Genomic DNA, 27,505 nt, shown 5'->3' on the forward strand with positions numbered 1-27,505 from the left:
ACCCTTTCCGAAAGTGGGGGTGCAGCTGGGCACAAGGCTAAGTGTGTGCTCGTGTGCTCTAGGCAGGCGGGATGTGTAGGAGCTTGAAGCCCCGGAAAGCAGAGGGCACATCAAAGGGTGCTCGGAGTAGGTAGAAAAGGTGGAACTTCTACACTTGTGCAGTATTTGGTGAGCACCTGTTATTGGCTAGGCACTATTCTAGGCACAGACATAGGAGAGAAGAGTGCAGGCAAGGTCCCTGCCCTCGAGTAGCCTGTTCTATTGCGGTAACAGATAATAAAGAGCCTAATCAATAGGACAGTTTGAGTAGAGAAAACCTCTTTGCCAAGACAACATTTGAGCTGAGACCTGACAGGAAATGAGGAGGGCTCCAAGGAGGAGACAGAGCAAGTAAAAGACCCGCTTAGGCTGGTTCAGGAACAGAAGAAAGGCTGGTGGCTGGAACCAGGAGCACCGAGGTGGAAGGGAATTTATGTTCCTATCACCACTTCCCCAGACTTCCCAAGATACCTTGCTTTTTTTTAGCCTAGGTTCAATGCCAAGAAAGCAATAGGAATCCAAGGTAATCTTTCCAAGGCAGAAACGTGAGAGAGGGGCTTCTCATTCCTGTGGGACCTCACCCCAAAGTCACTTGAGCTTTGTGAGGGCGGGACAGGGTCTGGATCGCTCTTCGCCCGTGTCTCCAGAACCCAAGGCTGGAAGACAGCAGGCGTTCAATAAATGTCTGCTGGGCTGCTGAGACGGCAAGTGGAAGGCTGCGGGGTAGGGGAGCTGAGGGCGAGGCGCCTGCACGAGGGTCACGTCTTGGAGGAGCCTCACTCTTACGGTCCTCCTCTCCCCAGGAAACTCTCACATACACTTTCGTTTGTTCTTTTAAGCACCGGGGGAAAGGGAGAACTGGATCACCTGCAACCTGAGAGAGACGCGACTCAAATGGGGGGACAGGTGTAGGGTCGGCAGAGCGGACCAAATGGCCACCGCAGCGCAAAACAAAGTCTCGCTCCTGGCCGTGGGCCCATCTGCCGCGACCCTTAGTTGAGCCCCAGCCCCTCGCCGGGTCCACTGTCCGTTCTCTGGCAGGTTTGTCAAGAAAGTTTTTCGCAAGGACTTGGAGAGGCCGGAAAGAAGCCGCGCTGCCCAGAGTTAGTTCTGGCAACTTCCCGGGAGGGAAAACGAGCCTCGCGAGACTTGGTAGCATGCGCCCCCCCCCCCCCCCACGCGCCGGCCCGCCGCTGAGCCGCCACTATCGCGAGATTTGGCAGGCGGAGGAGGAGCTGTCGCGGGCAGCCGCCTCACAGCGATGGCGGCCGAGCAGGGCCGGCGGCGGTGGCGGCTGCGGCTCCGGCCGAACGCGGCAGTGGTGACGGTAGCGGCGGGCGGCGGGGGCCTGTGACCGGGAGCCGCCCCGGACCCGGGCACCATGAGCCAAGGCCCCCCCCCAGCGGAGAGCAGCGAGCCCGAGGCGAAGGTCCTCCACACCAAGCGGCTTTACCGGTGAGGGGCCGGGGCGTGCGTGCGGCCGCCGGGGGAAGTGGGCGCCGCGGGGGCGGGGCCGCGGCGGGCGGGGCCCGGGTGCGGGCCGGGGCGGGGGTGGGCGCCGGGGCCGGGCCGGGGCCGGGGCTGGGCGGCCTGGGGAAGCACGTGGGCTGGGCCCCTGGCCGGGAGCCTCGGGCTGGCCCCGGCTGTGCGGCGGGCGGCCGGGCGGGCGGCCGGGTCTGGAGGTGAGGGAGGGGCGCAGACGGAGCAAACCCGGAAGGGAGTGGCGCCCCGAACCCCGCAGGACGCGGAGGGGACAGCCCTGGGCTGCGGTCCGCGGGGCCGGGCGCTTCGCCGCTCGCCGTGTGACCTTGGGCCTCCTGAAGGGGACGGGCCGGGGTGGGATGCGCTCTGAAGCCCCTCGTGGCTCTAATTTTGGGGGGCGTTTGAATGAAGAGAGGAGGAGAGACTGAAGGCTCGTTGTGTTGGCTGGACGGGCCACGAAAGGCTTTGAGTCCAGAGTGTCCTTAGGTCATGGGAGCCCATTTCAGGGCACCCGGGGACTCCTGATCCTGAGTCCTCTGCTTCCTCCCAGCCTCATGACTACGGTGTCTTGCCAGACAGCTTCCATTCCTGGTTTCTGATTTCCACAGAGCCACTGGCACTCCTCAGGACACCTCCAGCCCCCGTCCCTCTGTTGAGAACAGGCCCGCATGAGGTCTTCCCACCCAGGGTCAAGGATTGGGGTGGGGGAGGGGAGGCGGGGCGATGGTGTGTGTGTTTGGGGGGGGGGGGGTGCAGCCGGAACCTGGGCTCCAGAACTGGGTCGGAATGGGGTGAAGTTTGAGACCAAGTTGAATTTTGTGCTTTCCGGTGGGGAGTAGGGCTTGGGCTGTTGGCTGGGCTCTGTAGAACAGGGGTGTTTGCAGAAGACCCCGCTCAGAGCAGGGGGCCCCCTCCTGGCAGTGAAAGAGGCCAGAGCACGTTGTCTTCTCCCTGGAGTGGGCATCCTGCCTGCCGGGGCTTTGTCAGGCAGAGGCACAGGGGAGTATAGGCTGCTCCAAAAATAGAAGAGTGATCCGATCCAGCAGCCCCCGGGCTCCCACTGCGGGCTGCCCCCCGCCGTCTCAGGGCCAGCGCGGACTTGGCTGGGGCTGGCACGTGTGCCTCGTCATGCTGCCGAATGTCACGCTGCCTGTCAGAGCGTGGGCCCTGCCTGCAAGATTCCTTCCTGGTCTCCAGCTTCGGGTAATAGCTCTGGTCATCCTGATCCTTCTCAGGTCTGGTTCTTTTCTCGAGCCGCCACCCTCACAGCTCGGACTGACCTGAGGTGATGCGTTTGCACAGGTGGCCTTACATCTGTGCCCCTGGGTACCCCTGCCTGGGATTGTACGCTCTTGGCTTTGAGCGGGGTGGAAATAAACGTGAGGCAGCAGGTCTCTGTTTTTGTCCTTTATTAAAGCCGCGGTGATTGTTGGAAGGAACTGGGGGAGGAAGGTCTGACTGCCGTGCCCGAGATAAATGTGTTGGTAGACTATGAAACTGTCTCTCTGAGCGTCAGTAAATTTGGGTAATTCCCACAGTCTGCTTACAGAAATGAAATTCTGAAATGTTTTAAAGCCCTTCAGAAGAAGAGGCAGCAGCAGAAGGAATGCTGGAAGGGCCACAAATACCAGTTAATTAGGCCAGTTAACGGACTTTACAAAAGATGTTTTTCGGGGCATCTGGCTGGCTCAGTCAGTAGAGCGTGCAACTCTTGATCTTGGGGTCGGGAGTTGGAGCCCCACGTTGGGCCTAGAGATTACTTTTTAAAAAAGGAATTTGCAGTTAGAACTTCCTAAAGTAATGGTTATTAACCTTTTATCTGGATCAAGAATCTAAGGAGAACTCTGAAGCCTGTCCATAAAGACATATGCGTACACTTCTTACATTCGTGCATGGCACTGACATCAAAAAGCCCCGCCCTGGGGAACTAGGCTGGCATAGAGTAAGTCACACCCCTGGCATCAAGGGCCAGGCTGGCTAAAAGGGCTTGGCTCCCCTCTCCAGGCCCAGAGGGTGTTTGGAGAAATGCTGAGCTCTCAGGTTTGCCTGTGAGAAGGCCTAGATCACCGTGCCACCCACTCTGGGTGCTGGCGGTCACCGTGCCCTGTACAAGGTAGCCGTGAGTGGTGAGCCACCTGAGCCCGCACAGCGTGCCATCCTGCGGTGGCCCACTTCCCCTGCCCAGGAGCACATGTTTCAGGATTCCGAAACAACCTTGGATTGTTTCGGGGATCATCACTCTCCCCTTTTTGGTAGCTTTTGTGCCCAGAGCTGTGTCTGATTTCACCTGTTCCCACGGCGGCTGTCCGTCACCCTCTGGGTTTCGCCCTTCTAGAGATGACACCTCCCTTTGGCGCTCCTTAGCCATCCATTGTAGAGTTTCCTTTGTCTTCAGGTCTGTAGTCTCCTCCTTAGCCTTATAGCAGGAAAGATGGAAACTAACACTTACTGAATACTTCCCATGTATGAGGCACTGTTCTGAGTGCTTTGTGTAGTAGCTAATTTAACTCTCACAAAGTAGGTGATGATATTATTTCCATTTTGCAGATGGGAGAACTGGGACATGAGCTAGATATTTTACCCAGCACCCAGAGCCTACACCCTAATATCAAAGAATTCCTTCAGAATCCAGGAGACCTTACACCTAAACAGCTCAGTCCCCACCCCCCGCTGCCATTTTCCCATATCCCACTATTTCAAAAACAGAATTTTATGCTACGAATGCATTTCTTTTATGTCAGAGATAATAAACCCTTGCATAATTAATTCATTCCATTGTTTATTGAATGCTTACCATATATCAATGTCATATATAAATTCTTTCCTTGAATTCTGACAGCCCTCTGAGGTAGCTGCTACTGTTCTCTCCATTTTTATGGATGTGGCAACTAAGACTTAAAGAGGTTAGGTACTTTACCCAAAGTCACAGAGTTAGACAGACACAGCCAGGGATCAAACTCTAGATTTTCTGCCTATCACAGTGTAGGCTCTTTGCATTAAGAGAGCCTACCTCCTAGGGCGCCTGGGTGTCTCAGTTTGATTAAGCGTCGGACTTCAGCTCAGGTCATGATCTCGAGGTCCGTGGGTTCGAGCCCCATGTCAGGCTCTGTGCTGACAGCTGGGAGCCTGGAGCCTGCTTTGGATTCTGTGTCGTCTTCTCTCTTTGCCCCCTCCCCTGCTCACACTCTGTCTCTCTCTGCCTCTCAAAAATGAATAAATGTTAAAAGAAGAGTCTACCTTCTTATATCACAGGATTTCTCTACTTTGACGCTGTTGATGTTTGGGGCTGGGTAGTTATTGTGGTGGGCTGTCCTGTGCATTGCGGGGTGTCTCGCAGCACCCACTAAATGTCAGTAGCAACTCCTCCCACACCGTCAAACCCCTGCGGCAAGTGGAGACAATAAGAAACGTCTGTTGTTGCCAAACGTCCCCTGGGATGGAGAGCTGTTCCATTCGGAGGGAGAGTGTGTTCGACTTGTTTTGCTCAGCCTGCAGCCCGCCCACTTCCCCTAATTCTGTAGCTCCTCCTCCAGGATCGGAGGCCCCCCAGCCTGCGTGAACACGTTCATGGCTCAGGGACTGCCTGCCTGTGTTTCTCTCCAGGGCTGTGGTGGAGGCCGTGCATCGACTTGACCTCATCCTTTGCAACAAAACCGCTTATCAAGAAGTGTTCAAACCAGAGAACATTAGCCTGAGGAACAAGTAAGCTGGAGACTGCAAAACCGCAGATCCTTACGGTTTCTCTACCCCCTCTCCGCCTGAAACTCTGTCGCGTATAGACACCTGTTCTCTCTTACCTCCTGGCCTCGTGGTACAATAACGGGCCATGAACTCTGGCCTTCCTGAGAGAAGAGATGGGGACCCCTCGTTCTCTCTGAAGCTCCTGCATCTAACAGACTGGGGCCATACGAATGGCATTGGAGCTGGGGGGCTGGCCATGCTGCTCCGTGACAGGAAAGAAAGACGGGGTAAAGAGGCAGAAAAAAAGGAGAGAAATGTGCAGGGGAAGAAGAAGACTATTAAAGTTCTTACTGTTCCTGCCTCTATCCTCTGGGGCTCCCACTGTCTCCCCAGAACTGCTCTTTGTCCTGGGTCATGCAGACTGACCCTGGATGTCTCTTGGGAGGCACGGGGACTTCTCGGCCGGGTATTGGCAGAGGCCTCCTTGCTCCGCTCAGGATGGTCAGTCTCTTGTGCTCCTCTGTACCCGCAGGCTGCGTGAGCTCTGCGTCAAGCTCATGTTCCTGCACCCGGTGGACTATGGGAGGAAGGCTGAGGAGCTGCTGTGGAGAAAGGTGTACTATGAAGTCATTCAGCTTATCAAGACTAACAAAAAGGTAAGGGGAGGTCCTGGGTCCTGAGAAGAAATGTGTCTAAAGAGGGAAGCTAAGAAAGGAAGAGACAACTAGGAAAGTGGGCCAGGACATGGCTGGAGAAAGAGGAGCCGCGGAGAAGATGCCAGAAAGGAGGGAGGGGGTCGGGGGTACTTGGGATCGGGGGAGGAAAGGAGCCTCATCCCAGATGGGAAGACCAGAGAAGTGGGTCTACGGGTGTGGGGATCACTCATGGGCGAGAAGAGGCGTGGATGCAGTTCAGAGCCAAGAAGATAAGTTACCTTCCTCCCGAAGGAACAGGGTTGGGGAGGGGGGACCGCCCTTTGAGCACCTTGCTTAGCCAGCCCCTTCCCTTTCCCGACGCCCAGCACATCCACAGCCGCAGCACCTTGGAATGTGCCTACAGGACACATCTGGTAGCCGGGATTGGCTTCTACCAGCACCTGCTTCTCTACATCCAGTCCCACTACCAGCTGGAGCTTCAGTGCTGCATCGACTGGACCCACGTCACCGACCCCCTCATAGGTCAGTGAGATCTGAAAGGCGGGCTTGAGGAGCGAGATTCCGCGCCTCCGCATCTGGCCTTCTTATTCTTCCGGGTCGGCGTAGCTTGTGACCTGGCCGGGCCGGAGGATTCTAGCAAGACCTGCACGCGGCCCGTGGAGTATGGTTCATCCAAGCAAGCGCGTGACGTAGGGTGAAGATGTTCGGGAAAGAGAAGGGTTTCTTTTGTTCTGGGACTGTAGACTGAGGTGTAGTCGGAGGGAGGGATGGAATGATCTAGAGCAGGGCTGGCTCTGGAAGACAATAACATTTATTGGCTTCTCCCAGTTGAGTTTGGCTGGCACTGTTTCTTTTTCTTTTCTTTGTTTTTTTAAAGTTTGTACTTAAGTAATTACTATGCCCAACATGGGGCTCAAACTCAGGACCCCGATATCAAGAGCTGCACGCTCTACTGACTGAGCCAGCCTGGCACCCCTGGCACTGTTTCTTTTAACTTCAGAGATTGTTTCCCAGTGTTTTTGTAAGTACCGAAGGTCTCGGAAACGTCCAGGGATTACAGACGCTTCTGCACGGTAGCATGTGTCTCCATGCACCTGCCCCAGGGTCGGTGGCCGTGCTGTACCTCCGTCTCTCATTGGCGGTTTTCTTTTTAGTCTGGCCACCCTCTGGCACTCCTCCCCTCCACCCCTGAGCCCCTTCCTCACCTCCCTGCCCCTGCCCTGCTGCACCCTCTGGGTCCCGGTTTGTGACCCCGCCACCACACGGTAGCGTTCTCCCGTCAGAAGCACAGCACTGCATTTCGTGCATTTACAAAAAATTATTTAAAAACGAAACAAGGGGCACTTGGGTGGCTCAGTTCGTTAAGCGTACAACTGTTGATTTCGGCTCAGTTCATGATCTCGTGGTTCACGGGTTCAAACCCTGTGTCAGGCTCCTAGCTGACAGTGTTTGGGATTCTCTCTCTCTCCCTCCTCTCTCTCTGCCCCTCCCCTGCTTGCTCTCTCTTACAGAATAAACTTTTAAAAATAAAAACAATACAACCTAACTTAAGACCACCCTCACAGGCCTTGTACCAGATGGCCAGCGGGGTCCACAGTCCAAAAACAGGTGAAGAACCCTTACCTCAAAGAATCAGTTCCCCAAACTCCCGTTTAACTTCTCATCGATGTTTTCTCATGCAGCCAGCTAAGCGGTGTCTGTAGAAAACACTAGGAAGGGCTTTTCAGAGTGGGAGTCACACAGCAAGCAGAGTGGCTGCGAGGTGGCATGGGCAAGGGGACGGGCTCTGGAGCCGGTCTGCCTTTTGAATCCTGGCTCTGCCGCTTACCCGCTGTGTGACAGCTCTCCGTGATGAGAGCGGCCACCTCATGGGGTTGCTGGAGGGTCGAAGTTGACACTGAACAGCGCTCGGACTGGTCCCTGTCACGTGAGAAAACTGCCTCCCAAAGAGCTCAGGCTCTCTGAACTGAGGTTACACAGCTGCTGGGGGAGGGGGGATGAGAGGCCAGCACATGGGGCTCTGGCCACGCCTGTCCTCATGCAAGGCAAGCTCACCCGTCTCCCTCGTGGGCAGACTGTCCAGTGGGCGGCCTTCTCGGCGGGGGCCTCCGCCCCCCAGGTGGAAGCCAGGAGCCCTTACCTTGGCCTCATTCAGGCCATTCTTCCTGGGCGGGTCTCGTCTGTACCCAAACCTTTCAGCTTTGGTCCCCCTCACCACTCAGGCAGGACACCCAAGACTGTCCTGACACCGGAGCTTCTCTTCGTCCTTTCTAGAAGCCTTCTGTGATGACCTTTCACGTAGCCATTCCCCAGGGCACTGTCCTAGGTCCGGGGCCCTAGCCTGTCTCCTCTGGTTTGTGGTTTTCCCATGAAGGACTCCTACCTGCGAGCCTCTGTCAACCTGTGTCCTGGATGAGTGTCTTCTGTGCCCCGTAACACAGTCTTTTCAGGACTAGCGGTGGATTTCTGATCTCCTCTCTCCACCTAAGAAAGGTGTTTCCCCTCAGGTAGGAGGCAGGGGGACGCGCTTCTAAGTTTCTCTCTCTTTTTCAGGATGCAAGAAGCCAGTGTCTGCCTCAGGGAAGGAGATGGACTGGGCACAGATGGCGTGCCACCGATGTCTCATGTACCTGGGGGATTTGTGTAAGAACCTGAACTCTTTGTTTTCTGTTCGGGGCTCCGGGACAGGCGGAGAGCTGCTTCATTTGTTGGTACCTCCCTGTAGGTGCTGGGAGAGCAGGGGGACGTTTGGCCGCCGTGACTCTTTCCTTCAGTCATTCGATGTTCCCTTCTTTTCGCTGCCTTTCCGTTAGCAGAAAGGTTCAGTGAACACGGAAGAAGGCAAATGAACTTTGAGAAAGTCTGAGTGGTAACTCGGTTTCAGTGGTGGGTTAGGAAGGTTTTAATTCGGTGCTTTTCTCCTTTGGAGTTTTCTCTTGATGGACTCCTAGAGGAGCAGAAGTTAGACTTCGTGGAGGACCTACCTGCCCAACAGATGTTTCTCAGAGGGAAAAAGTGCTCCCTTGCTTGATGGCCCCTGGGTCTGTAGTCCTGGCAGCCGAAGGTTCCTCATTAGGCTGTTGGTGGGGGGCTGTAGGATTATCTTTTATTTCCTGAGGCTCCTCTCCTTGGCCCCAGCCCACTTCTGGACCTCTGATAAGCAGTATGCACAGGGAGAGGCAAGCTGCTTCGTCTTAGACGGACCAGGTGTCCGTAGTAAGGTCTGGACGTTACAGGACGGTAATGTCCAGTTGCGTTCTGGATCCAAACACCAGAGGTCTTTGCAGGCAGTTACATCTGCCGTGGGTCCCCTTCCTTGGGGAGAGAGAACCAAGAGCCTGTTGTCAACACCAAATAGTCTCTACATTTCGAAGCTACCCACAAGCAAGAGAGAGTTGAACGATTTGTTCATGGTCACGCAGAGTTAAGATTGTGCCAGAGACCCAAGCAGCCTGCCTCCTAGCTCAGCTATCTTCCTCCCAGGCTCTTACTACAGCTGCACAGAGTGGACTCCCAGACGAGGGGACGTTTTTCTGAAACGCGGCATCACGGAGTTTTCTTCCTCCTCTCTCCTGCAGCACGGTATCAGAATGAATTAGCTGGCGTAGACACCGAGCTGCTAGCTGAGAGATTTTACTATCAAGCCCTGTCAGTAGCCCCCCAGATTGGTAAGTGGCACCCCCGCTTGGGCCTCCCTACCCAGCCGCGTTTTCCAAGAGGAAGACCACGTTGAGACAGCAGGCAGGCCGCGCCGGCTCCCTAGGTCCCCCCGCGCTCGGTTCCGCCGCACTTCACCTCGGTTATGCGTTGTCCCCCTCGTAACGCACGCTCAAGAGAAATGCAGTCTTGATCTAAGGAGGGAGGCAGAGGGGAAGGACAAGAAGATGGCTTCCCTGTCCCCGAGGTCTCTGTGGGAGGAGGAAACTCCGCTTCAGCTGTTTTTCCCGCAGGAGGCACAGAGAGAAGAGCTAAGGCTCCATTATAGGGAGAGGTGAGGATTATTAGCCCGTAGGCAGGAGAGCTCAGAGGTGAGAAACCGAGCCGGGGTAAAGGAGAGGGCTCCGTGACGTACCATCACCCCTGCGAGAGCCACAGCCACCAGCGAGGGGGTGACACCCCCGGGGGCTGAAATCCCTGGTAGGCCAGGCCGGGTAGGACTAGACTGATAGGAAGGGAGTCTGCGATCGGCGATCCCCTGGAGACGCGGCAGAGTCCACTGCTCGTCACCCGAGACCCCGTTGTTCTCCCCCTGGGTTCGCCGCCACTTGGCACCCGTTGGTCCTGGCAGCTCTGGGTGCGTATCGTGTCCGCAGACCGCGTGACGTCTCTCTCTCTCCAGGAATGCCCTTCAACCAGCTGGGCACGCTCGCGGGCAGCAAGTACTACAACGTGGAAGCTATGTACTGCTACCTCCGCTGGTGAGCATTCACCCGCCCCTTCCCCGGCCCAGCTGTCACATCTGTGCTGCTCCTGCTCGGGTTTCTCGCCTCCCTTTTCTAGCTCCCGGCTGAAATAGGGGAAGCGGAGACTGAGGGGTCCCTCCTGTCAGGGGCGCTCTGACACAGCCCTGCTGCTTTTCACAAGTCCACCTGGATGTGTAGGAACTGGGGCAGCCGGGAACACTGCCCACCGTCTTGAAGAAAGTAAATTCGATCTAGTCAGTGAAATGTTACCGAAGTAGCGGATGATGAGAACTGCAGGACTGTAGATCTTCAGTGTTTTGAGGTGACCCGATGACAGGGTGGGCTAGGGTTAGGGTGGCTCGCTGCCTCCCTGGTGCTGACGTTCCGCTCTCAGAATCAGGGACATCGTTTTCGGAGGCCTGGACTCGGGTGGGCAGTCTGCTGAGTCAGCATACCGGAGTGGGGCTGGGTAGGTGGGGGTGCCACTGACCGGGCCGTTGTCGGAATAAACTGGCTGGGACTCACCTGCTGCCGCCTAGTCAGAGCCACCTTAAACTTGAGCAGCCAGTCACGTGCGGGACAGGCTGATATAAACCCGGCTTCAAGGCAGAGGGAATAAGCTGGTCTTCATAACTTTGTTGATCAAATACTAAAGTATAAGATACGGTCCCGCCTCAAAATTCCACGTGCCACGTTCCTTGGTTCACCTGGTCCAGGAAAGCTCTTCCTTGTATCGACAGAGTATTTGCTCTCGAGGTGCCTGTCTCCTTTTCTGAATCCGTGCAGGACACCCCCCACCCCCCACCCCCACGGATGCCACTGTATTCGTTCTTAAATATAGTTATCAGGTTTGTAGCCTTCCATTGTATCTTCTCTTTTTTTTTTTTTTTTTAACGTTTAAAAATTTTTTTTTTTTAATTTTTTTTTTCAACATTTATTTATTTTTGGGACAGAGAGAGACAGAGCATGAACGGGGGAGGGGCAGAGAGAGAGGGAGACACAGAATCGGAAACAGGCTCCAGGCTCCGAGCCATCAGCCCAGACCATTGTATCTTCTCTATGCCTCACATGCCTTCCAGGGAATGCCCTCTTGTCCTTGGTCCCTCATCACACTCATGGTTGTGATTTAGGGTGAATCATTTCCAGAGAGCCCAGCACATCCAGGTTTGGAAGGTGCCCACTAAGGTCCTGCCCTGCTGTGTGTGCTAAGCACATCTCGTCGTTCCTGGGTCAGGCATTTGGGTAGGGCTCAGTTGGGCGGTTCTTTTCCCCTGGTGGCCTTGTCTAGGATCAGTCGCTGGTGTTCAGCTGACCTGGGGGGCTGATAGGTCTGAAGCGAGGCTCATCCCCCCCCCCCCCCCCATGTGGTCTTTCTTGAGGAGAGATAGATGTGTTACATGGGAGCTCAGGGCTCCCAACAGTGAAGTATGACCCAAGAGATGTGGAAATAGAATGTCAGTCCTTTATGGCCTGAGCCTGGAAGCTGGCCGAGTCACTTCCACAGTGTTCTGTGGGTCAGAACACTTGCATTGCGTCGTCCTCTCCCCCTGGCCCTCTATTAAAGGGGAGCAGGCAGAAAACCCACGTGTGGATGGAAGGAGGGTCAAAAAATTTGTGGCTACCTTTTACTCACAAGCAGATATCCTTTTCCGTACCTTGTTCTTTATGACGAAGAGGTTTCTTCCCCCACGAAAGACATTAGAAACAGTACAGTGCTGGTGTCGTAGACGCCGTAGTGAGACAGGTTTGGGTTGGGGACTCCTCTCCACCATGCGTTAGCCGTGTGGCCTTGGCCGCATTCTCGTCCTTCCGGGCTCCATCTTCTCGTGCGTATGTGCCGACAGGGTCAGGTGCAGTGCCTGACATGTGGGGGCCACTCCGTACACACTCCTCCTATTCAGAAGAGTGTTGTAAGGACACTTAGTTGTGTGTGTAAATACCCTTGTACGTGGTCGCCCCTTGTTGACTGCTACCTGTTAAGTGCTCTATACTGTAAAAAAGACAAAGGGTATCTTAGGGACGGTGATGAACTTGAGTTTGTGAATATAGAGGAGGCAAAGGCGTTAATTATATTTTGATTGATCTAGAAGTCGCGTCTGTATTTTGTCTGGAAAGATGGCCTTCACCCTGAGTGTGTCCGTGGGAGGGGAGGCTGGGGGTGGCTTGTACTGCTAGAAGCATTGCTCCCTAAAACAGAGCAGAGCACCGTCCCCCGTCCCCCCGCCGCCAAGAGCCCGTAGCTTCCCTCTGCGTCTCCCACAGTATCCAGTCGGAGGTGTCCTTTGAGGGGGCCTATGGGAATCTCAAGCGGTTGTATGACAAGGCTGCCAAAATGTACCACCAGCTAAAGAAGTGTGAGACTCGGAAACTCTCCCCCAGCAGGAAGCGGTGAGTAGGGCCTGTGGGGCGCAGGGGCCCTGCGGCTGCTGGCCTTTTACCTGGGGCTCCTCTCCTTCCAGATGTAAAGACATCAAGAGGTTGCTGGTGAACTTCATGTACCTGCAAAGCCTCCTGCAGCCCAGAAGCAGGTGAGCGGAAGAGGGCCGGCACACGGAGCGCATCCTGCCAGCCCCCGACGGGGCGGCTCTCTCCGAAGTCTCCCCTGTGTCCCCAGCTCTTGGTGCCCGCCCCAGGCCACATCTCTGACCTCCCTGCCGCTCCTGCCCTTCCGCAGCCCGGTGGACGCGGAGCTCACATCCCTCTGCCAGTCGGTCCTGGAGGACTTCAACCTGTGCCTCTTCTACCTGCCCTCCTCACCCAACCTCAGCCTGGCCAGCGAGGGCGAGGAGGACTACGAGGGTGGCTACGCTTTCCTCCCGGACCTTCTCATCTTCCAGATGGTCATCGTCTGTCTCATGGGTGTGCACAGCTTGAAGAGAGCAGGTGACTCCCTGTGTGCCCTGCCCTCTCCCCCCGGCATCCGGGGTCCTCGGTGCTCTTCCCGTAGCTCCTTATTCCTGAACTTCCTCCCGTGAGCAGCGCCGTCGCCACCTGTGTCACTGCTTGGCTGTGGGAGCGCGAGGGACGAGGAACCCCACCCTGAAGTTGCTCTGGTGAACGAACGAGGGCAACTGCGTATCTTCACCCCTTCCAGTCCCACAGACACAGTCTTGGCCGTGACCCAGGCGGACGAGAGGGCAGGATAGTGAGCTGAGGGTGCAGACCGAGTTTAGACCTTGCTATTGGGGGCAGTCAGGCAGTTCTGCGGGCCTTCCCGGCAGAGGTGTGCGTGGGGCCGGCCTGGGAGGGCGGGAGAGGCCGGGCTGGGTGTGCAAGTGCTTGGGCTGCGAGGAGGAGCCGGTGTGAAGGCATCAGAGCCAGAGAGGACGGCGTGGCACAAGAGGGTATGCTTGCCCGAGGAGGCACAGAGCGAGCTGGCACATTCTAGATGCAGAGACCTGAGGAGTCTGTTTTCCTTAGAGGAGGCTTCGAGGGGCAGTTGGATCCTTGGAAGGGTTGAGAACACGAGATGGGATTGGAGCCGCGGGCGCCCGCTCGTCGGAGCCCTGGGCCCTAACGCCTGGCTCCCCTGGCTTTAGGATCCAAGCAGTACAGCGCGGCCATCGCCTTCACCCTGGCCCTCTTCTCCCACCTCGTCAATCACGTCAACATACGGTTACAGGCTGAGCTGGAGGAGGGCGAGAACCCCGTGCCCGCGTTCCAGAGTGATGGCACAGGTGCGGGAATGGGGGCGTGGCCGGGGAAGGTTCGCCTGGGGCGCCGCGTCGAGGAGGGGGAACAGGTGTGCTTAGAGGTGGTACCAGAGAGCGCCTAGAATTTCTGGGCTCTGCTGTGTCCGCACAGATGAGCCCTTGGAGAAGGAGGAGGCGCCGGGCCCTGAGCCCCCTCCCGCAGCACCTCAAGCTGGCGAGGTCAGAAAGAGCCGGAAGTTCTCCCGCCTCTCCTGCCTCCGCCGCCGTCGCCATCCACCCAGAGCTGGGGATGACAGTGACCTGAGTGAAGGTTTTGAGTCGGACTCCAGCCATGACTCGGCCAGGGCCAGCGAGGGCTCGGACAGCGGCTCCGACAAGAGTCTGGAAGGTGGGGGAACGGCCTTTGATGCGGAGACAGACTCGGAAATGAACAGCCAAGAGTCCCGATCAGACCTGGAAGATATTGAGGATGAGGAGGGGACACGGTCCCCAGCCCTGGAGCCCCCTCGGCCCAGGTCAGAGGCTCCCGAGTCTCTCAATGGCCCACTGGGCCCCAGCGAGGCCAGCATTGCCAGCAATCTACAAGCCATGTCCACCCAGATGTTCCAGACCAAGCGCTGCTTCCGACTGGCCCCCACCTTCAGCAACCTGCTCCTCCAGCCCCCTGCCGAAGCCCCCACCGCGGCCAGCCGCAGGCCCTGTGTCAACGGAGATGCAGACAAGCCCTCGGAGCCAGGTATTTGGGCCTCTGGTCATCGCCCTGCTCGGGTCCACGCCTCCCCGCCTTCTTCGACGCAGTGCCTCCATCCCCACGCTCGCTGCCGTGCCTTCGGCCGTCTGCCTGTGGTGCTGTCCGGGAGCGTTTTCCTGGATTCCGCACTCCTGCTGGCTCCTCACTCCCAGCACCTGTGCCGCCCCGCCTGTTTCGTGGTCTTCCCCTCCTCCCACCCCCCGCCCTGCGGGTGTGGGGCTTTGCTCCCCGAACGACCGCTGCCATCTCCCCCTGGTGCCAGCCCATGTCCCACCGGGGCAGGTGGCTCCAGGGACCCCGCTCTCCTAGGGTCTTCCCTGCACAGGGGGCACCCAGTTGGCACAGCGAGTGTTTACTGAGCCTGTTGTCTGCCAGGCACTGGGCTGGACTGTCGTCGGGTGTTGTCTTGTTAAAATTTTTTTATTATTTTTTTTATCATTATTTTTTTTTAACGTTTATTTACTTTTGAGACAGAGACAGAGCATGAACGGGGGAGGGTCAGACAGAGGGAGACACAGAATCCGAAGCAGGCTGTCAGCATGGAGCCCAACGCGGGGCTCGAACTCACGGACCGTGAAATCACGACCTGAGCCGAAGTCGGCCGCTTAACCGACTGAGCCACCCAGGCGCCCCTTAAAATTTTTTTTGAGAGTGAGCAAGTGTGGGGGAGGGGCAGACAGGGAGGGAGACAGAATCCGAAGCAGGCTCCGGGCTCTGAGCTGTCAGCACAGAGCCCGACGCGGGGCTCGAACCCATGAACCACGATATCACGAACTGAACTGAAGTCTGACGCTTAGCCAACTGGGCCACCCAGGTGCCCTGGGTGTTGTCTTGTTTAATTTTCACAGCAGCCCTTGTGGTGGAGGAGTTGTCCTCCCTGTGCTGTCCCTTGACCCTAGGCATCTGTGGCCCGTGCTCCTTTGGTCTGAAATGTACTTTCCTCCCCACTTGCCCAGAGCCTGTTGCTTGGCTAATTCTTTTTTTTTTTTTTTTAATTTTTTTTTTTCAACGTTTATTTATTTTTGGGACAGAGAGAGACAGAGCATGAACGGGGGAGGGGCAGAGAGAGAGGGAGACACAGAATCGGAAACAGGCTCCAGGCTCCGAGCCGTCAGCCCAGAGCCCGACGCGGGGCTCGAACTCGCGGACCGCGACATCGTGACCTGGCTGAAGTCGGACGCCTAACCGACTGCGCCACCCAGGCGCCCCATGTTGCTTGGCTAATTCTTACCTGCCCTCTGGCTTTTCCCTCAAATCGCTTGGTCTGGGATTCTTCCAAGGTTAGGTTAGATTTTCTCCCGTGGGCTCCTGTAGCCTCCGCCCCTCCACGGTTTCCAGGCCTTTAGTACTCAGGTGAAGCCGTCTGTTGACTGGGAGTCTCTGAGGGCAGGGCAGTCTGTGCTTGGTCTGTTGTGTCCTCGGAACCTAACGCTGTGCCTGTGTGTGGTTGGGACTTAGGGAATGAATCCGAGAAGCGAGGAGGCTGATGTGCGGAGGCGAAGGGGCGTGCCCGGGGCTCTGACCTGCACAGGTGGACAGCTGGGGGCTCGTAGTTCAGTTCTGTGTGCCTTGGCTCCCCCCCACTGGCCCCCTCCTGAGTGTCGGCCCTGCTTTCTAGCACAGAGCAGGTCCTTCATAAATACCGCTCGAGCGACCAGCTACGGACTCTTCACAAACCTGCCGGGATCAGGAAGAAGCATGTTTTAAAAGGCACCAGGGTCCTTGCTTGAAAGCAACCCGTTAGCGGGTGTAGAGAAATGAGGCAGAGTGTGTAGTGAATTCCCCATCTGTCACATCAGAATTCTTCCGAAGAGTCCGGGCGAGCATGCCCCCCACCCCTGGGGCTGAAGCCTGATGCCGCCTGCCTGCGGCTCACCCCCCTTCTCTGTGCCCGCCACAGCCTCTGAGGACGGCTCCGAGTCGGAGGGCAGCGAGTCCAGCGGGCGCTCCTGTCGGAACGAGCGCAGTGTCCAGGAGAAGCTGCAGGTGCTGGCGGCTGAAGGCCTGCTTCCTGCGGTCAAGGTCTTCCTGGACTGGCTGCGGGCCAACCCGGAGCTCATCGTCGTGTGTGCGCAGGTGCGGCTCCGGGGGTGTTGGGGAGGTGGGGGGGAGGGGCCCCCTCACATGGTTCCAGCACGTCAGGCGCCTGCTTTGTGCTGGGCCCTTAGGCTTTTTATGGGGAAAGGGTTAGATGTGACCTCTGCTTCAAGAGCCTGTGGCCTGGGCTGAGACACAAATTCTCTGAACGGGGAAAGCAAGAGCTGCCTATTCTGCTTTGTGTCCATAGCGCTGGGCATTATGCCTGCGGTTGGGATCAGGCTTGATGAATGCTGGGGGGGGGGGGGGGGGGGGGGGGACGACTGGTCTCTGATCCCGGTCCCAGAGTCCAGAGGGAGGAGAGCACACCGAGTGGGGCCGCGGAGATAGGATCCAGGGGCGGAGGTGTTGGGGCGGGGAAGCAGCAGAGTCAGGTGTCAGGCTGGCGCCGTGGAGGACAGCGGGGCAGCGGCGCCTTCTCAGGTCCAGTCTGTCTTGAGCCTCGATGGCCCAGCGGCCTTGGCCCGGAGGTGTTTTATCACAGCAGCGCTCCGCTCCACCGAGAAGACCCTTGGGTCAAGGCCAGGCACGCCCTTGGGTGTGTGCTTATGTCTGCTGGCAGCTGGTTACTCACCGTCCTTGGTCATCAAGGGAGGTGTGGTTAAAGGCGGGGATGCGGGGTCATGTCTCCACACGGGTGCCCCAGAATGGGCACGTGGGGGCTCGGAGAGGTGCCTTCCCAGCACTCGAGCTCTTCCCGCTCCCAAGATCCAGAGGGTCCTTCCTGTGGTCTCGCCCCTGCCCACGAAAGCTGCAGCTGGTGATGAAGTTCAGCTGGGCCCATGGGCCCCCTTCATTCCTCATGGGACCAGCTCCCTATTTTGCAAGTCTTCCATGAGCCCGTCCCCGGCCTCTCTTGTAAACTTTCCCGTCAGCTCTCTCTAGGTCTGTGGCCATCGCCCCAGACCCCAGGTGAAGTCTTTGCTCTCGCTCCTGTCCCGCTCCCCCCCCAGAGCTCTCAGAGCCTGTGGAATCGCCTGTCTGTGTTGCTGAACCTGTTGCCAGCTGCCGGTGAACTCCAGGAGTCTGGTGAGTGAGGCCCTGGCACCACCCTCCCTTCCCCTCTCCCTCCTCAGTGGCCCCACAAAGCCCATCCCCCCCTTCCTGGTAACCCAGCCTGGGGGTAAGGAGGTTAATGGGCCTCACTGCCCGGCCACCCTGACACACAGCGGCCATTGTGGTGTCTGCGTCTCCGGTTTCCCCCGACACTGCCCTGCCGGTCAGCCAGGGAGTGTGCTCCCCGGGGAAGGCAAGGGGATGGGCGGGAGCAGCGAGGGGAGCCTGGGAGGCAGCGCCGGCTGCTGGTGCCCGTGCCTGTCCCTGAGTCAGCCTCCGCCTCCAGAGCTCATTCTCTCCTGCCGCCTTCCAGCTTTCCCCACCTCTGGCCTCGCCTGAGAGACGTGCCCTCCTCGTTTCCACCCTGCTTTCGGGGAGCCTTCCCCATCCGAGCCGTTGCTGCCCCCGCCCAACCGGCTCTGGTCTTTCTGAGCCGTGCGGATGGCGCTGTGTGTCCACCTCTCTGTTTTCAAGGGGAAGAAGGGCCGCGTCCTCCGGGGGCTTCCATAGGGCAGGTGGTCTCACACGTCTTCTTTCTCCCAGGCCTGGCCCTGTGTCCCGAGGTCCAGGACCTTCTCGAAGGTGGTGAACTGCCTGACCTGCCCTCTAGCCTGCTCCTCCCAGAGGACACGGCCCTTCGTAACCTGCCTCCCCTCCGGGCCGCCCATAGACGCTTCAACTTCGACACAGATCGGCCCCTGCTCAGCGCCTTAGAAGAGGTGAGGACGGGTTTTCTCATGCCACAGCTTCCGTTGTTAGTCTCACCTGGCAGCACAGCAGGCAGCCCTACCGTGCAGGCAGGGAGAGTGTCCTTGGGCTGGGCCGGGCCGGGCGGGCTTCCTCCGGAGAGCCACGCAGCTCGCTTTCCTTCTTGGCAGGGTGCTCGTCTGCAGGCGAGTTGTTGTGGGACAGGCCTCGCTCCACTGTATCCACCTTTTATAGAGGGCGGAACAGGGACCGTCAGGGCTGGAAGAGACAGTGCTGCTCACCTAGGCCAGCTACTCTTTTTATATACGCACACGTATGTGTTTACTTAACGTTAGAGAGAGCGCGCGCATGCGCAGAGGTGCGCAAGCCGGGGAGGGACAGAGGGAGGGAGGCACATGATCCTAGGCAGGCTCCGAGCTGTCAGTGCAGAGCCTGATGAGGGGCTCGAACTCATGAACCGCGAGATCATGACCTGATCTGAAGTCGCACGCTTAAGTGACTGAGCCACCCAGGTGCCCCAGGCCGGTCACCCGTGAATCTGCGTCACCACAGGGGCCATCTGGGGACAGCTGGGGAAAGCCAGGCTAGCCGGCCTCCCAGCACACACGCGAGCCTCTTGGTTGCTCCTCTCCAGCCAGAGAAGCCTGGCTTTAGTCTTTTACGTTTTAGGATCCTGGAGAAGGTTTTTGTCTGAGGGGAAGGAGTCGTCGTGCCCACCAGAAAAATAGATTGGAAATGTCAGTGTAGCTTAATGCCCTCGTGTCACACGCGAGGTCCTGAGGAGGGAGGTGGCATTAGTGCCCAGGTTTTCTCGCTCCCAGTGCAGCGCCCTGCCTCCCGTCTTCACCCGAGTTCTGGTTCTCCCAGGAGTCCCTGTTCTGGCACTGGAGGCTCTGGGCCTCGGTGCTCCCCTCTCCTACCCCGCAGAATGCAGGCCCTTCCCAGGAGCTCCTGTGGGCTGAGGGGCTGGGCGGCAGGGGCTGGGCGTGGGGTGGGGCTGGAGAGCCCTGCTCAGCCCCTCCCCCCACCACCGTGTCCCCTCAGTCGGTCGTGCGCATCTGCTGCATCCGCAGCTTTGGCCACTTCGTCGCCCGCCTGCAAGGCAGCACCCTGCAGTTCAGCGCGGAGGCCGGCATCTTCGTCAGCATCGCCCAGTCTGAGCAGGAGGGCGTGTTGCCACAGGCCCAGGCCCAGATCCGCATGGTGAGTCGGCCCGCCTCCCTCCCTGCCTGCCTGCTCTGCTCCCCACCGGGCTCGCTGAGAAGCCAGCCCGAGGGGCCCAGACAGATGGGGGTACCCTGGATGGAAGAGCGTGCCGAGTGGGGTTGGGACGCCGAGCCCGGGGAGAGGGGGTGCAGGGAGGGCAGCGGCGGGCGGACCAGGGGGTGGGGAGCGAGAGGTGCCTGTGTCCAGACCGCCTGGGGGTCGAGGGCCGTGTCTGTCTGCTCCGGGTCTGAGCTGGGCACGTCACCTGACCTTGCTACGCCTGTCTGCCTAGCAGTTAATGGCGTCGGCGGGGTTGACCTGGGGCTGTTGTGTGGACAGGATGGCCGTGTGTCTCAGGCACCCTGCCCACTGCAGGGTGTGTGCCCGGCAGGTGCTCCCAACCCTTCTTCCTCTCTAGGGGATGAAGACTGGGACCTGGGCGGGGCTGGGGGGGGGGGGGACTGACTACCAGAGGCCGTGTAGGGTCACTCCCACCTCCAGCAGCCCCACAGAGTAGGACAGGCCTGGAGTTACAGCCTCCTCTGCGTTGGGTAGTTCAGTCCCCGAATTCTGACTGAGCGTCTGCGCTGTGCCAGACGTCCTGTCCCAGTCGGTCCTGTAGGCGCTGGGGCTACAGCGGCGAACAAGGTGGTCCTTTCTGTGTGAGGCTGGCTCATGCTCCGTGACCAGCCTTTGGGGTTCTGCGGTCAGGCCCGTGTTGCCCCGAGCTGGAGGGGGCCAGGGCCTGGCACCGCAGCCTGGCCCACGCGTCGCGGCCAAAGCCTGGGGGCTCCTGCTTGTCCCAAGCCGGTCCCCTCCCCTGTGCCCTTCCTTTCCCCAGCCCCGGGCCTCCCCGCGTCTCTGAGCACCCCATTCCTGCAGATGCTCTGCTTGGCTGGGAAGGGGCATAGGCTCCCAGAAACTCCCTTCGCTGTGTTCAAAGCAGGCACGTTCTGTTAAAAACAAACCTTTCGTATTGAGGCTTTTATTACTGCTCTGTAGAGGAAAACACAGAATTACAAACATAATTCTGGGGAAATTACACAGCTTGAAAAAATGTTAGTTTTTGTAGGCATTTCCTTTAGCCTGAAGCTCCCAAAGACTGTTCCGAGGGGAGAGGGCGTTCCTGGAAGCCCCGCTCGGGTGGTTCCGGACACCAGGTCACATCGCCTGCTGGGGCTGCGCCCGGCCCTGCCTCGGCCGCGGATGTGCGCCCTGAGGGGTGTCTCCCTTGGCACCGTGGTCTGGTCACACTGTTCCCCTCCAGCCGTGGCAAGGGCTGTGTGCAAAGCCCGCTTCGCCTGTGGCCGCTTGGTCAGCCCTTGGCGCGGCTCCGTGAGGCGCGTGCTTGCGCTCTCCTGCCCTGGACGAGGAGGCACCGTGAGCCGAGAGGGAGCGACCGCGGCAGAGCCGGGGCTGGGGGTAGACAGACTGGCTCTGCCCTGAGGCTCCAGCATCGACCCGGGTTAGGGACCCATGTCTCCCCGAGGGGCTCGGAAGCCCGCCTCTCCGAGCTGCCTGGCCCCGGGTGGACCCCCGCCCCCTGCGCTGCGCCTCAGGCGCCCCCAGCCCCCTCTGGAACGTGGCGCGTCCCGATTCCAATTCCAGCCTGAGCGTTCGTTTCCTGGGCTCGACTTCTACGGTGACTGCGTTAGCCGTTCTCACCAGTCTGCCCACGGGGCCTGTGGGAAGGTGGCCATCACACAGGCTCTGCGCGTCTCCCTCGCTTCCGCCACCAGTGTTTCTCCAAGGGGCTGTTCTTTGTTGTGCAGGACTCTGCGGGGGGGGGGGGGGGGGGGGTAGGTGCGTACCGCGGAACCGTAGTGTAATTGTTAGGACAGGGCATTGGGACCGGACGACACCGTTAACGGTAGATTTCGTTCATTTTCACTAGTTCTCCCGCTGATGTCTGTTTCCTTTTCTGGGCTCCCACATCACGTTGGGTTCTTACGTGTCCTTGTTCTGCTGCAGTCTGTGACAGTTCCTCAGTCTTCCTTTCAGGACCTTGGTGGTTCTGAAGAGTATCGGTCGCTTATGTTGTAGAATGTTGCTCACTTGACTTTGTCCAGATCCGTGTTAGCCGTGTATTCCGATGGTTGGAATGGGATTGTGTGTTCCAGGTTAATGTGTTTTTTTTTAATGTTTGTTTTTGAGAGAGAGAGAGAGAGAGAGAGAGAGAGAGCGAGCGCGCGGGGAAGGGGCAGAGAAAGAGGTAGAGGATCCAAAGCAGGCTCTGCACTGACGGCCCAATGTGGGACTCGAACTCACAACCTGTGAGATCGTCACCTGAGCTGAAGTCAGATGTTTAGCCTACTGAGCCACCCAGCCGTCCCCCCACTGAGGTTAATGTCTTCAAGCACGCTCTGAGGACTCCCCTTTGCTCATCAGAGAGCCTTCAGTGGCTCCCCCTCCACCCCCCAGTATCTTTTAGGATAAGTCTCCATCCTTAACCTCGTCTTCTAGACCCCAGTAAGGAATTGGGACATCCTCCAGAAGACCAAGGAAAGCCATCAGAGGGTTTTAGTCAGGACCACGGTGGGCACCAGACGGCGCCGGCAGCATTCCCTGCCTGGTTGTAGGCAGGGAAAGTGGATTGGGGTGCAGGCGGGGACCAGTGAGGCTGTGCTCGGCAGGGCGGGAGGAACCGGCCTAGACCGCGGTCGTGCAGGGGTGACGAAGGAGGTGCGGTCACCGGACTGGGAAGCGGTGACTTCAGGAGCTGAGAGAGGGAAGGAACAGTCACGGCCAGCTCAGCCTCCTGACTTGGGCAGGCGGTGGCCTGTTACCAAGCTGGGGGGCGGCAGGTTGTGAGGAGAGGAAGGGGCCGTCTGGGCTGGAGCTGGTGCTTTGGGGGAGTTGGCAGGTGGGGGGTGATGGAGGCAGCCCCGGAGGGAGGGTCGGGCGGAGCAGAGATGAACAGTCCCGTGCAGCCGGCCGCCGTCCTGCTCCCTCCCGGGGCGTCTGCTCGCAAGTTGCCTGCCGGAGAAACCGATTTGCTCCCAAGCCTCCCTTTCCCTCACCACCCGGAGCGAGAGCTGACTCTGTATGAGGCCCCACCCGTTTCCGACCCTGGCAGTGCCTCTTGGATGATCTCTTAAACCTCTCGATGGCTGTGCAAAGGGTTATGGGCCCAGCTCTTGGCCCCGAGCTTAGCACGTGGTGTTTTGCCTCGTAGGCTCAGGAGGAAGCGCGTCGAAACAGGCTGATGCGGGACATGGCCCAGCTACGACTCCAGGTGAGTGGTCAGGGCTCGGGTGCTCCTGCCCCGTCCTCCTGTCCCATCCTCCTGTCCCCCCCCACCCCCGCCCCGTCCTCCTGTCCCCCCCACCCCCACCCCGTCCTCCTGTCCCCCGCACTCCCACCCCGTCCTTCTGTCACCCCCCACCCCGTCCTGCTGTCCCCCCCACCCCGTCCTCCTGTCTCCCCCACCCCCACCCTTGCTCTGATCCACACCTCCCACCCCCATCCTGCTTTGTTCTGCCTCCCCATTCCATAGTGGCCTTTACTTTGACCCAGATCACCTCTCAGACCACCTTCCCTTTCTCGTTTCCTCACTGAGTCTTAATGCCCTTTCGGCCTTCATTGGTCTGCTCCTTGTCTTTCTCTTTCCCTTACCCTTCTTTCTGTCTCCTTTTTCTCCAAGGCCCTCGGTACAAGGAGTCTCCCGTCCACACAAGAACCCTCTTGGGTTCCATTTCCCCCTGCCTGCCCCAGGCTGCAGGCCCACGCAGCCCCACACTCTGCCTCTCTCCCCAGCTCGAGGTCTCTCAGCTAGAAGGGAGCCTGCAGCAGCCCAAGGCCCAGTCGGCGATGTCTCCCTACCTCGTCCCCGACACCCAGGCCCTCTGCCACCACCTCCCGGTTATCCGCCAGCTGGCCACCAGTGGCCGCTTCATTGTCATCATCCCGAGGACAGGTAGGCATACTGGGCAGGTGGGGGGACAGAGTGTGGCCACGAGAGGCTTTGGGTTTACAATTGAGAGAGCCTCATGGGGGCCCAGGTTACACACAGCAGCCTCAGTCAAGTCCTGCCACCTTTCTAAAGCTCAGTCTTCTTCAGCTGTGAAGTGTGTGTGACAATCTCTATTTAACTCTGAATTATGAGACAGTTGGGAGAAACAGAAAAGTCTAAGTGAACGCACTTGGTAAATCGCTAGGTACATTGCTCGCAGGTTGTACTCTGAAAGGCCCCGGGAGCCCCATAGGAGCCACAGTCCCCGCTTTTCCTGCAGCACGTGCTGGAACGGGCTCAGATGGCCTCCTGCAGGGCCCCACGCCACCAAGGCACGGGCTCATGTGTTTTGTCCTTCCCCACCTCCACCTCCCCCACCAGTGATCGACGGCTTGGATTTGCTGAAGAAGGAACACCCAGGGGCCCGGGATGGGATCCGATACCTGGAGGCAGAGTTTAAAAAAGGAAACAGGTGAGTGGGGCCCCGGCAGGGTGACTCCTAAGCCCCGTGTCGGTCTCCCAGTCGACGGACGCGTGTTTGCGCTCGCTCCCTCGGGTGAGACACACGCTTGTAATCCTGCTCACCGCGCGGGAAGGCAGGCCGGAGACTGGATGGAGGGTGGTCGGTGGGCCTGGAGCCCCGTGGGGCGTTCTGACCTGCAGTGAGTCTGCCTCTGGGGCAGCCGGGAGAGAGCATCGCCAGGCAGATGGGGGCAGACCTCTGACTGCAGGCTGCGGGCTCCTCTGCAGGAGTCGCTCCTGCTCTAGGCTCGGGCCGGCGGCAGAGCTTCCCGGGCTGGGAGCGCCTCCTCTGGCCCGCGCACATCCCGCCGGAGCTGTGCAGGGACGAGCAGGTGGCAGTGGGTCGGCGCTCTGTCCGGTACGGGCCCTTCTTTCTGGTCTTTGGGGCCAGAAGAGCAGCAGGAGGCGGGTGCGGAAGAGGGAGAGGCCGGCCCCTGCTCCCCCCGCCCCTGCCTCTGCCTCTGCCCCTGCCTGCCCGGGAAGCTGCACAAAGCCCGCTTGTCTGGGCCTGGTCTCCAGGAGCCCTGACTTGAAAAGCATCCGCCGCTTCTCCTCTTCCAGCTCCTCCCCTGGGAGGAACCAAACGCTCCGTGTTATCGGGAGGAAAAGCGAGCTGGGCTCAGCCGCCGGGAAGCCGCTTTGAAACGGCTCCGAACAGAGCTGCGAAGGGAGAGAGGCGCCCCTCCCCCTCCCCGGGGCCACAATGAGGTGCTTTGTGTGAGGCGCCCGCCCGCCCTCTCCTCTGACCCCCGCCTCCCTCTGCCGCCTCCTTCGCAGGTATATTCGCTGCCAGAAAGAGGTGGGAAAGAGCTTCGAGAGGCACAAGCTGAAGAGGCAGGATGCGGATGCCTGGTAAGACGTCAGCCCGGCGCTCCTGGGCCTCAGGCCGCTGCTGCCTCGCTGCTCTCTGAGCAGGGCCAGCCCAGGGCCACCTGTTCGTGTCCCCTCAGAGGCAGTAAGAGGTTGCAGCCCCAGACCCCCCGTCGCCCTGAGAGTCTTGCTCAGTGTACGCGGGCCCGCTGGACGCCGTCTAGCATCACCTTCCAGAAACGCTGCCCCTGACTGCCTGCTGCCCTCCCTGTCCCCAGCTTCCCCCGTGCCCTGGTGATCCTGGAGTCCAGGTTCTAACGCGGGGCTCGACCCTCTTCCTCCTCCTCCTACCAGGACCCTCTATAAGATCCTGGACAGCTGCAAACAGCTGACCCTGGCCCAGGGGGCAGGTGAGGAGGATCCAAGCGGCATGGTGACCATTGTCACGGGCCTCCCACTGGATGACCCCAGTGCGCTGTCAGGCCCTATGCAGGTGGGTCACAGGGGGAGCTGGGGGGCGGGGGTGAACGGGGAAGGGGTGCCAGAGTAGAACCCCCCCCCCCACTACTCTGTACGGGTACTTTTTCCTCTTCTGCCGCCCCTCCCCCCACCCTGCGAATGGTCCTGGAGTTCAGGAGGTCGGGCCCCCACCATCAGCCCCCTCCCGTTCCTCAGGCAGCCCTGCAGGCCGCTGCACACGCCAGTGTGGACATCAAGAATGTTCTGGATTTCTACAAGCAGTGGAAGGAGATTGGTTGAGATGGACCCCCAGGCCCTGCAGTGGGGCTGACTCCAGATCTCTCCTGCCCTCCCTGGCAGCCAGGACCGCCACCTGTAGTCACCCCACCACACGCAGACTTCACTCACGCACGCACGCAGAAAGGAGGCCGCAGGGAGGGCCCGGGAGCCGCAGGGAGGGCCCGGAGCCGGCTGGGAGGGCGGGTCCCCTTGTTGTCAAGACGTCAGGAAAGCGAGGGAAGCGCTTGGAGCAGGAGAGGCCTGTGGGCCCCCAGTCCGCCCTTCTGCCTCGGCCCCCTGCTGTCCCTGGGGGCAGGCGGCAGGCACGGGCGGGCGTCTGTGTTCCACGGGAGTGGTCTGTGGACCTCCGAGGGGGAGGGGCGGCAGGGCCCCTCTTCCTCGCGGTGCAGGGTGGTCGGGGCCGGGGCGGACCCTCCGGCACTGGGGGAAGAATTGCGTAACACCAGACATCTGACCGGTTCTGTGCGGACCCTTTCCTCCTCAAGGACCTCCCGTTCTCCCTCTGCGCAGGCTGGGCAGCTCTGGAGCCTTGGGGACTCTTCGAGAAGAGGGGCCTGGAGCTGCCCGCACCGTTAGCAGAGCCAGGGCTTGTGCCCCTCCTGCCGCCGCAGGGGCCCGCCCACCGGTTGCCCCGCGTCTGCCTTCTCTCCATCTGTCCGGTTCCAGGGCAGGGAGCAGGCCCGTGTGCCAGTGAGGGCTCCTGGGCCCACCCGCCCAGTGGGCGTGTGCCGGGCCGAGTGGGATGCCAGTACGAGGAGGGGGTGTGGTGTGAGGCCGCCGGCCCCCTTACTGTCGAGGCCCTTAAAGCTGCCCGGTCGGGGGCCCGCTGTCCTGGAGGGGCTGAGGCCGGGGCTCTCGGGGCCAGTGGCAGGTGAAGTGGGAGCTGAGATCATGAAGAGCTCAGGGCGGTGGGCGGAGCATCGAGTGCAGGTTGTGGGGGAGCCCCGGCCAGGACCCCCTAGGGTCCCTTTCCCTGGGGCTGGCCAAGGGGGCCTGGGGGGTCTTGGCTCTGTTGCCGCCTCCCCCAGCACTAGCCTCGCCTCCCAGGCTGTTCTCAGAGGAAAGCGGGTTTCTTGTCTCCTTCCTCTAAGACCGCGTGTCTGGGACAACCAGGGGGAGTGGGGTCACCCCCATTCCCAGTCCCTGGCAGAGACTGAGACTAAGGCATCACTTAATAAAGACCCCTCGAAGCCCACTCCCTGTCTCCTGGTGCCATTCTGTACACTTTCTTTTAATTTAAATACATACTTTTTATTTATTTTTGAGAGGGGGGGGCAGAGAGAGAGAGAGAGAGAGAGGGAGACAGACTCCGAAGCAGGCTCCAGGCTCCGAGCTGTCAGCACAGAGCCCCACGTGGGGCTTGAACTCACAAATGGCGAGATCACGACCTGAGCCGAAATCCGTGGCTTAACTGACTGTGCCACCCAGGCGCCCCCGTTCTGCAGGGTTGTATTGGGATGTTGGAGGTTTCTTGCTGAAGCGGCTTTTCAAGATGCCGGCAACTCAGGAGAAAGCTCCGGAGATGCTCTTGTGAAGGACGCCGTCCGGTTCGTTGGCCCCGTGAGCTGAGCTGGCGCCTTTGCTGGGGTGCTGGCTGCGTGAAAACCAGTGAGCCCCCCACCCCCACCCCGGGGCACTTCGCTGCTCCTGCTGGCCCTTCTAAGTCAGACACATGCTCTTCCTCAAGGGGGACGTGGCGGTGAGCCTGGAGAGCAGCCTCCGGGCCCTCA

At 59.3% G+C, this 27,505-nt stretch overlaps 1 protein-coding gene across 2 annotated transcripts; it reads left to right on the forward strand.

The window, feature by feature from the left end:
- Positions 1–1,264: 1,264 nt before the first annotated feature.
- Positions 1,265–26,970, forward strand: SMG5 (SMG5 nonsense mediated mRNA decay factor). 2 transcript variants are annotated; one of them, XM_030301968.1, is made up of 22 exons: positions 1,265–1,494; positions 5,125–5,223; positions 5,735–5,858; positions 6,262–6,380; positions 8,412–8,501; positions 9,342–9,526; positions 10,198–10,276; positions 12,524–12,649; positions 12,721–12,789; positions 12,936–13,144; positions 13,801–13,938; positions 14,066–14,650; positions 16,566–16,741; positions 17,716–17,791; positions 18,362–18,537; positions 19,571–19,729; positions 22,908–22,967; positions 23,489–23,648; positions 24,066–24,156; positions 24,984–25,058; positions 25,371–25,509; positions 25,692–26,970. In XM_030301968.1, the coding sequence occupies exons 1-22, from the start codon at positions 1,421–1,423 to the stop codon at positions 25,773–25,775; spliced, it is 3,093 nt and encodes a 1,030-aa protein (XP_030157828.1). In that variant the 5' UTR covers positions 1,265–1,420; the 3' UTR covers positions 25,776–26,970. The 2 variants fall into 2 exon arrangements, with proteins under 2 accessions (XP_030157828.1, XP_030157829.1); XM_030301969.1 differs by having other exon boundaries at positions 1,267–1,494; positions 6,224–6,380; positions 9,437–9,526.
- The last annotated feature ends 535 nt before the right edge of the window (positions 26,971–27,505 follow it).

The sequence above is a fragment of the Lynx canadensis genome, chromosome F1 (genome assembly GCF_007474595.2).
Source record: "Lynx canadensis isolate LIC74 chromosome F1, mLynCan4.pri.v2, whole genome shotgun sequence".
Classification (NCBI taxonomy): Eukaryota; Metazoa; Chordata; class Mammalia; order Carnivora; family Felidae; genus Lynx; species Lynx canadensis.

Coding starts and splice junctions, on each gene's coding strand:
- SMG5 (XM_030301968.1), top strand. CDS start 1,421: ATGAGCCAAGGCCCCCCCCCAGCGGAGAGCAGCGAGCCCGAGGCGAAG. Junction 17,792..18,361: donor CGGTGAACTCCAGGAGTCTG/GTGAGTGAGGCC, acceptor TCTTTCTCCCAG/GCCTGGCCCTGTGTCCCGAG. Junction 25,059..25,370: donor AGGCAGGATGCGGATGCCTG/GTAAGACGTCAG, acceptor TCCTCCTACCAG/GACCCTCTATAAGATCCTGG.